This window comes from Fopius arisanus, unplaced genomic scaffold (assembly GCF_000806365.1).
Source record: "Fopius arisanus strain USDA-PBARC FA_bdor unplaced genomic scaffold, ASM80636v1 scaffold00043, whole genome shotgun sequence".
In the NCBI taxonomy this organism is placed as follows: Eukaryota; Metazoa; Arthropoda; class Insecta; order Hymenoptera; family Braconidae; genus Fopius; species Fopius arisanus.
In genome coordinates, this window is record NW_011887782.1 from 876,406 (window position 1) to 886,541 (window position 10,136).

Sequence of the window (10,136 nt, forward strand, 5' to 3'; positions counted from 1 at the left end):
GAAATTTATAGGTACAGATCGACTCAGAATCATCCCCTGAGTCGATTTACCTACCCCTGTGGAGACATTTTTTTTTATCCCATCGTTCATGTCAAAAGAGGTTTAGTGATGGTCACAAAATGTGGATTCCACATTTGGATACATCTCCCCCCCCGCCCCCTCGCCCGTCTCTCCGCTCTGTTGAGATATAAATCTCTCATGCCACTTAGTGGCATAGCGAATGAAAAAATTTTTCGGCGCCCTCGAAAGCCCCACTGTCCAATGTTTCCCTGGTTTCCAGCGATTGCCGTAGTTACCGACAAGGCATCGCTTGAGATCAAGGTTCGGGTCTTGACCGCGAATTGGGAGGGCGTAAAATCGCCTGTCGAGAAAAAATTCCTTCCATCCGGGCCTTAAGTGGATGAGGCCCCTCTCCCAGCTCTGACTAACGAAGCTCGGGAGTCGCGTGAGCCTAATGAGCCCAGGTTGCCGGGCCCTGCTCTATATAGAGGGTTATATAGGGTTATATAGAGATCAGTGCTCATGCCACTTAGTGGCATATCGAATGAAAAAATTTTCCGGCGCCCTCGAAAGTTCCACTGTTCAATGTTGCCCTGGTTTCCAGCCATTGCCGTAGTTACCGACAAGGCATCGCTTGAGATCAAGGTTCGGGTCTTGACCGCGAAGTAGGAGGGCGTAAAATCGCCAGTCGAGAAAAAATTCCCTCCAATTTTGCGTTTTTCCCTCGACTTGAAACTTATTTCTTTCTCCCGTTAGGAGGCGCAGAACTGCATTAGTTCTGGTGGATTTATGAACACACAAGCGCCTGGTGGTTCAAACTAAAATTCCATTTAACTATGTCAATGGCTCCAAGTACAATATAAAATCGCTGAATAAACACATAAACAATAAGGGGATGCAGGCTATGGTTAGAAATTATAATAGTCAATTATTTCAACAATGATTAGTACAGTAGAAGGGTGTTGAAGTTATGAAGTGATTGATTTAACCGATAGAATTAACTATATTTTTTCGCTGCCAGCAGAAATAAGTCCCCCTGCAGTGTCTGTATTCCCTATAAATTTAGAAGAAGCTGCAAGAGGGATCCTGTAGGATATGAACAGACTACGATTCAAGCAATTAAAGAAAGAAATAGTGTAATTAGAAATGGATAAAATTTTTCCACACTCTAGATGAACGTGCTTTTAGAAAACACATTTTACGTGTCAATATACATCATGGGGAAATTTCAGTTTGAACCATGTGCCGCTTGCGCCCCCTAACGGGAGAAAAAAAGTTTTGAGTCGAGAAAAGCGTGCATAATTTGTCCTGAATCAATATTCGTTTTGTCATCACTTTCAAATAGAAATAATGATTTCCTATTTAAAATTGATCATATTTTAAGCATTTTTATATATTTAAGAAAACCGACGATAGTGGCCGTGCAGTTAGAGTGCTCGTCTAGCATGCCAATGATCCGGGTTCGACCTCGGATATCGACGGTCAATATTCATAGTGCTCTAATCGCATAGTTTCAATGTCGAGCGATGCTACTGTCAAAAGGACGACTGTACCAGGGCAGATTCTTCCCCTCGAATTAAATTTTTTCCTCTCTTTCGGCAAATACGGTATAGGAGGTAGGGAGTTTTGGGATCGAGGAAGGGAATAAATCGTAAAGACCCGAAAGGGTATACGTGAAGGAAAAAGTATATCAAAGAAAAAAAAAGCCTTTATTAATAATAATCAATTTTCCAATCATAATCAAAACTGCGGAAAATTGTCCTAGTTGGCGCCGTCAGCATAAACTTGGCGTTTTTTAATATTTCCATGGTTTTTTAAAAATAAGATTGTATCATAATCAGTTCACCTACTGCGTGATTTCAACTATTCAGTTATTGTCTCATGTTTCTGTCTTGCGTTTAAATTAGCGTTGACTTGGCGCCATTTGTTCACAAAATTTTTTTGTGATTTTTTTCAGTTATTTGATAGAAACAATTCTACTTACAATAAATTCCATTGTTAAAGTGACAATATCTTGGTATAGTGCATCCGATAAATGAGTACACTGAGAAAAAATTCTACCATAAATTAGTGTGCTATTCACCAACCCATGGGACCAAACCGTGGTCAACAAAAAATTCGAATAACCCACTCGAAAAATTCGGATGTGGCACCCTAATTTTTGAAGAACTTACGCTACTTTTCCGTGAGACTTCCTTAAAAATTGGGGCGCCACATGCGAATTTTTTGTTGACCACGGTTTCGTCCCATGGGTTGGCACAATACCCATTACCTTGGCGCCGCGATTTAACGGTTGTTTTCCGAACTATTTTGTCTCGCGAGTTCGACAAAATTAAGAAAAAATTCCCTCTACACTCTATTTCGAGATATAGAGGGAAAAAGGGGCAAAGTGGGCCCCTTTTTTTAAAAAAATATGGTTTATATTTTATATATTACTGAATAAATCTAAATCTATAATATCATATTATATGAAAATTTTTAGCCTTTTGTTTAACCTTTACACCATCTAGCGGATTTTTCACGAATTATATAAATTCGAATGTAATCTTGCCGCCATTGTTTTTCTTCATTCTCCTTTGTTTTTCAAAGCGTAGGCGGAGCCCCCGGTAGGAGGTTGGGGGGGCGAAGCCCCCCCAGTCAAGAATGAAAATTGGCTTTATCATTAAAGATAATAATTTGGGAAAAAATCCCAGAAGTAATTAACTATGTAATTAAACAAAAAAACAACAAATAGTTCATTTTTAGCAAAAAAATAACAAAATTAGAACATGTAAACATTAATATTTATTGCTTCCTCTGTATAATTATAGTTTATACAGCTGAAATGTATAAATAATAATATTTTCACAACATGAATTTGAAATTAAAAATGAAAATTTCTACTCAAAATTTTCCACATTTTTAAAATTATTTTGGTTATTGACAAGGCTGAATACCCCTACCCCCCTCCCCCCACCCTCCACCACCAATCTCCAACGTCCCAACATTGTAGGATATAAGTTGGTATTATTTGAAATTTTTACATTAAAAAATCGAAAACTACTATAAATAATAGAGATCGATTTTTTTTTATTATTTTTCCCGAATTCCTGAGACAAAATACTACGGGAAACCACCACCAGACTGTGGCGCCAAAGTAATCGGAATCGTGCCCATGGGTTGGTGAATAGCACACTAATTTTTGAATGGACTCACACGAAATAGTGATGTATTTTTCTCTCCGTGTAAGAAGGGAAGAGACCGAACGCAGACATTATAGGTGAGATTGCTAGCGGTTATGGAAAAACGGATGTTATGGATGTTAATAATTACCAAACAAATGATGCAATCAAGAGTATTGTTACCTGTTTTAAGCCTCTCTAACATGTGTTGGTTAATCATAGTAATTTTGCTCAACGAAATCTAATTTAAATATTCATGTTTTAGTTTTTATTAAATTATTCAAGTTGATTATTGAAAAATATTACATAAAAAATTTAAATCTGGAGGTAATATTTTCATTCAGATATTAACAATCGATTCCAATTGTTAAAGGGTAATTCACAACAATTTAAATTAAAATATTAACAATCGAATTCAATTGTTAAAAAGTAATTCACAAATATTAAGTTATTTATTTTCTCAATTTATGAATAAAATTTTGAATTTGGGTGCAATACTCTAACCATCAAAATGTCAACAATCGATTCTAATTGATAAAGGGTAATTCACAAATATTAAATATTTTTTTGAATAATTAAGGGTCGAGTTGTTAGGTGAATATCATACACGACAGCTCTCTGCCTGTGACGTCAACTTGGCAGATACGCTGTCGCGTATCTTGATATAAAAATCATAATTTACGTCACAAAAGCAGTAATTTGGCTTGTAATTTACGAGATTAGAAATATCGTAAATGACGTTTTAAATCTCGTATTTTAAATATAGTATTTTTCTGTGTAACTGTCACAACTGGCAAAAAGATTATGTAACGTTTCGACGATTTCTGTTGGCAGTTTAGCAATTTTTAAAGTGAAATGTGTAATAGTCATGCTATTTCAATTTATGGCAGAAATAGAAGAAAATCCATTCATTTTCAATTTCCATTAATAATTGAAGCAGTAAATGATAGAACCCGAAAATTGATAAAATGACGATTCGTAATTCTTTATCACGAAACATATTTTTTCCAATAAATGGATTGACACAAATTTTATACATAACTATATTGTCATAACACTAATTACCTAGCTGGCATTTCGAATGTCTAGCCAGCTAATTAACTTTCAAATGAAAAAAACAGGAAGTCACGGGTATCTCGAAAACTTTCTATGGGCTGGTATGCATATATTGATTAATCTTGAAAGAAGATAACATGACAAATTAAAAAAAAATGAATCAGCTCAGTAGTAACAGTTTAAGTTTAGAAGAATCTGAACGACCTATCCGACTCAGTTCATGGATATACTTCTGTAGTATTATAAAAACTACAATTATACCGAAATTCAACTTTCTATCTTCAATTTTCAATGGTTGGTATTCACAACGATTTACTAATAAAAATAGATAATGCCAATTATGATTAAACTAGCTGTAGCATTATTTTGATTTGATTCGATAGATATTTTCGTAAGGAAAACGTTCTCTATTGCTTTTGCTATATCTCGGAAAGTATCGGGTCGATGAAGTTCAAATTGTATCTAGAAAACCTCTAAAGTAATGACAATTACTCAGCAAATTTTCACATTTTTAGAACAAAGTTTAATCTTTTTCTGGGGACATTTATAAAAAGTTTCCGAAAAGTCGACATGCACACACACACTTTCTAAAAGCATTATATTTTCGTATTTTATGATGTTAAACATCATTGATATCTTCTCATTTTGCAAGTGATTTACGAATTTCTGAGAAAGTTTTAGTTAACGGAAATTCACTTATGCCAAAAGATTTTCTGATCCATTTCATCTTATACCTTCTCGCTATGAATCAAAATATAATCTGAAATATTATGAATAATCGATCTATTTGATTGTTTTATTGTTGCAGAGTAATATTTATACAGAATGCACCAGAGACAGTGGTTCTTCCACCATCTCCAACGGACTCCCTTCGTGACGTAACATTACCATTAAAAGATCCCACTGTTTCAATGCCTGAGCTCAATCGTACTCTATTGTCGAGATCCCTAGATCAATCATGCGCATCAGAAACGGTTAAACCAGAATCAACTGCCCCAGCACACAGGCACGATACGCAGCTGAAACTATATGTTTTCGATAAATTATCGTCCTCCGATGATAATGTATAGTATTATGCATCAGTCGATTTCAATGGATTACTTTTTCATGTAAAAGGAGAATACATGAATATGTAAAACCAATGATTGAAGAAGAAAGAACGGAGCGGATATTTACTTGATCCGTAATTTTTTTAATAGCCATCCGAAAGTAAGATCCGGCGTAATGAAAAAATAAACGGAACAGGAAAAACAATTTATTTAATAATCTAATTTGCTTCCAAAGATACAACTAAAGATTTGTATCTAGCACCTTTTTTTCTGGAGCACAATTACTTCATACCTAGTACTCCAGTGACTATAAAATTGAAGAACGAAAAAAACACGGAGAGGGACAATAGGGGGAATGTGAGTTCTTCGGTTTATATATGCGAATGACGATCTCACTCCCCCTCATGAAACAATTATGTACATAATTATTGTATCTGTGATGTTACTAAATAAACTTTACCATATTTAAATGATGCGTTGTATCCTACTGATGGTATAGGATTTTCCCATTGTATAAGAACTTCGATTAGAGAATTGAGATAAGAAAATTTCTTCAGAGGGTTAACGTTAACTATAAGGTGCGATTATCCCCATAAAAAATTATTTTCATCACGCTATGCGGACAAAGTGACTTTATAGGCACATTTGGCGTCTCTAAAAGTGATTATAAATCCCTTAATCTACCCATTGTGATGAAAAATATTGTTTTCTTTAAAATATTGTATTCTTTAGCTCGTGGGAGTTTATAGCACGAGCTGCAGGCGAGCTTTCACGAGTGACCCATTCCAAGCCCCCATCCCCACTATCTTACTACATTCGCCATGTACCAAGGAAAAATCTCACCTGAGGCGAAGAGTTTGATTTAAAAGTTTGGAAGTAAGTCATCTCTTATTTTTCCATACGAGCCTCCTGCTCGACTGTGAACCGAGAAATTGAAAAAGCCAAAGATGCTACCGGCGGCAATCAAACTCACGATCCTCCGCGCGCCAGTCTGCCGCCATTAGCCATTCGGTCGAAGTTACACATTGTGATTGAATTTGTCAGCAAAATGTTTTTCAGGCCATATGACACACCTTGTTTTCTCTCAGGAGGCCCACCTAACCTATGCGCTGACCAGGCCTGGTAAGTGTTACTAGCCGTAGAGAGCGACATTAAGTGGCGCCACGAGACGAAAAATAATTTCCGTCATAATTACACGGAAAGCGTGATTTTACTCGCCAAATTACGAGAAGTGATCTATTCTACCCATCAGATTTTTGTTGTTTTTGAGGATCCTCGGGATGCCATAACCCACATTCTTCCCGTCATTCGTAGTAATGACGGAAACATATGCACCGAAGAAGAGAAATATTAACACATAGGTGCCAATTTTTTCTGTAAGCTTGACACAGAAGCCTTTAGAAAGGCCAGATGTGGACATTTTCCTTATTCCTGGCTCAATTTCTGGAAAACTATTGGTGGCCGCGTTCTAATTCCAATGGCACCGGATTTCTAAGTCTATTTACGATTCTTGTAGACTTTCGGGAAAGGCCAGAAGTCGATATTGTCGTTTTCAGGGTTTTTCTTGGCTTGTACGCGTTTTAGACCGAAAATGGCCCTGATTCGTGATCTACTGTCCACTTTATTTCACATTTATTTAATTAAAAGAGCTGTCAAAGTTCGGTAGAAAGTAACGAATGAAAACGATCAAATGCCAACCAAGTAACCCGCAGCTCGAAGATGGTTGAATAACAGCAAGGGATTGGCTGTTTCACGCCAGAGCTAATGAGGAATGGTCTGAAAATATTATCGGAATGTCACAAATGATTTAATTAGATTGAAATGCTCCCACTGCCGTTTCTATAACTTAAGAGCACTAATTTTAATTATTATTAATTCTCATCATCATTGGGATAAAACTTGCAATAATTAACTTTAAACAATAATAATAAGAAACTTACGATAATTACAATATTGCTAAATTGTATACTCGTTTAAAATTCACGTCGAATGATGTGAAGATATTGTTATCCTTACTATACATATCTGGCGAATATAATAGACCATCAAATATTATTCACTATCGCCAAGATCTTCACTCTTCTCACTCATTAGAGAGGCAGCAGATAAAGAGTAAGTCCCAGGCTCAAACACAGGTGGATACTCTAAGCCGGGATAGTCATCAGGAGGTGGAGAACTTGGTGGCGGTATATAGGGAAGTATCGGAGGATACATCAGATGTCTAGAATTCAATTTCTTATTGCCATGTTCCATTACAAACTTGTCGGAATTCATTGGTGAAGCTTCCATGCTCAAACCACTAGGAGAACTGACAGAACTAAAACACTGACTTAATGTATGAGAGTCAGACCGACTCATTCCACTGTAGAAACTTAAGCACTGAGTGACACCACTGTCTCTTGGGCTGTGACTCTCCGATCTTTTCTGGCTGGAACTTTTGTCTTTGAACAATGCCCTATGGAGCCTAGGGGAACCCAGTAGTGTTTTCTGTTGTTCTTTAGGGAGATCTAGACTCATAGGCTTCTGGGGATTCCTACCTCCAAAAAAATTCTTTAATTTATTGGTCTTCTGGACGTGTTCCTTATCAAGCTGCATTTCAAAGGCAGCTGTCATCCTATCATATTCAAATGGAGATGAATGAATTGGTGGAGGCTGATATTGCGTCGAACTCTTCAACTTCACTTTTTGCTGGGAACTTAACTTCCTACCTGGAAGTCTTAAGGACTCCATGTTATTTCCATCTTCCCCACTCTGGTCATTAGTGTTGAAACTCTCCTGCCTACTTTCGGATGTTTCTTTTCCAACTCTGGCCAGGGTTCCTGAGGAGTGGGTTAAGAGCCCACTGGAAGTCGGGTAGTCAATATTTTTTATAGATTCGGACCCTGAGAACCGGAGAATATCCTTTCGATGGAAATCACCATTTTTTATTGTATTTGTATTTATCAATCGATTTGATTTGCTGTTAGAATCAATTTTCGTTTTATTTTGGGTCATGTAACTAGAATTACTAATAGATCGCAATAGAGGTGAATCAATTCGCGTGAATTCGTTACGACCGTTCTGGAATTGAGGATCAACAGATCTCAGAGAATATTTAAAAATATCGGCTTCTGGTCGTTTCACATATTTGCATGCTTGATTCCACGATTTCTTTAGAATTGGAGAAAGTCCTTCCTTCATGGTTGTTCCTATTGCCTCATCTATTGCACTGGCGGATTTAGATTGCTGATTATAGATGGACTCATCCTTGGCTAGTCTTGATGTTCCAGCTGAAGAGCTGGTATAACTGTAAGCTGATATGTACAAAGGCGATGAGTTTTCACTGTCCCGCTGATGAGCGTACGTCATTCCATCGGTAGAAAAATCTGAATTAATGCTACGATTTTGCAGGTATAATGTGTCACTGGGGTCAAACTGATAGTATTGGAGGCGGATATGATCGTTTGTCAGTGGGGTAACTCGTGATGATGCAGACCTAGTATCCACTGAATGTTGATGAGCATTTTGCCGATGAGAAAGCATAAATTCTTCAAGAGTAATGAAATCTGGCAAATGTTGACGTCGGCTAATGTGGCTGGATTGGCGTCTGTAAAACAAAACAGTATTGGTCAATTATTTTATCATATATTTTATTTCTGAGAATTATAATTAGGTCGATTGGTAGTGTGTAAGAAAATGATTTTTTCACATTACGTGTATTTTTTTTTTATATTCCGGCCCTTTCTGCCCTGTTCTTGCTAATTGGCCCTATCTCACCCTATGCATGCGACTGTGCATCCTACACTGTACCGTATTCACTTTTTTTTTTTTTTGACATGGTTTTTATTTATATATCACATCACTATTTACAATTGTCAGTATTAAAACTAGTCTTAAAAAATTATGTAGGCGATTGTGTTTTTGTTAACTTTGGCCATATAAGGCTCTCGTGGTAATACGATATTTTAATATGTTAGTATCATATATATATATTTATTTTCATATGTATACCCTCTCGGGTCTTTACATTTTGTTCCCTTCCCCAACCCCTTACAAGAAAACTAATAGTAAAAATACAAAATAGGATGCCATAAGGGCAGTGTGAATAGAGACCCGGCAGTCTACTTTTTAATCAGATCCGGGTATTGAAAGAAGGTAGTTAAACCGTAGGTCCGCGAAGCCATCGACATCGCCCCCGCGACGGTTGTCGGGAAGTACTCCAAGGCTGCAACTTTTCCCGTACAGCTCGATGTTTCCACTCCCCCGTCCAACGCCACAGTCTCTGATCCAAAAGACTACTCCTAGGCCGCACCATTCCAAGGGACGACTCCAAGTTTCATCTCTCCTCTCAGTACCTTGCCATGGCAGAAGAACTTCACTGAAGGGCCGCACTACCTCCAACACGGCCCCCAGCCTCCTAACCTCTCCCCACATCAACTCCATGTTCCCATCTGGAACACCAAAACCCTTCCGCTGCTCTCTGTTGCTCAGCTGTCCTCTCCAACTGCCAACTGAGGCAGCCCCCCAAATCATAGCCACTTCCAGCCAACTGCCCTTAGGCCCTCTGAAGGCTTTCCCATATTCCCAATGTCTGCCCAATACCCCCACATTCCTAGACCTCCTCGCACCTGTGCCCCCCATCTCGAACCAACCCGTTCCGTGCACAGTCCCATATCCCACCCCACAACAAGTCGGGAAAATCCTTACGACCCTCAATTTCCTCTTCCCATCCCGTCCACAGCCTCCAAGTATTCATATTTGCCCCCTTCCGGCCCCACACATCAGTCTCGCCGGCATACTGAAGCCCCCCACCCGAAAGCGTTCGTCGGCTTCATCCCCTATACTTGAGCATCAGCCCTCTCGGTGCTCCCCTGCACCATGTCCTCCTTCC

The 10,136-nt window shown here is 38.1% G+C and overlaps 2 protein-coding genes across 6 annotated transcripts in view; one reads left to right on the forward strand and one right to left on the reverse strand.

Annotated features, from left to right (window-relative positions):
- LOC105267023 (E3 ubiquitin-protein ligase MARCH8) overlaps nt 1-5,736 on the forward strand; it is a 21,297-nt gene extending 15,561 nt beyond the window's left edge. For all 4 annotated transcript variants that reach the window (XM_011305589.1, XM_011305590.1, XM_011305592.1 and 1 more), the window contains exon 6: nt 5,026-5,736. In XM_011305589.1, coding sequence (XP_011303891.1) covers nt 5,026-5,287 — 262 coding nt within the window. In that variant the 3' untranslated portion in view covers nt 5,288-5,736. The remainder of the gene's footprint in view (nt 1-5,025) is intronic.
- A 99-nt stretch (nt 5,737-5,835) lies between these two features.
- cnk (connector enhancer of ksr) overlaps nt 5,836-10,136 on the reverse strand; it is a 113,343-nt gene continuing 109,042 nt past the window's right edge. Inside the window, exon 5 of one of the 2 annotated variants that reach the window (XM_011305588.1) lies at nt 5,836-8,852. In XM_011305588.1, the coding sequence (XP_011303890.1) occupies nt 7,319-8,852 (1,534 nt within the window). In that variant the 3' untranslated portion in view covers nt 5,836-7,318. The remainder of the gene's footprint in view (nt 8,853-10,136) is intronic. The other variant, XR_892212.1, reaches the window with a different exon arrangement.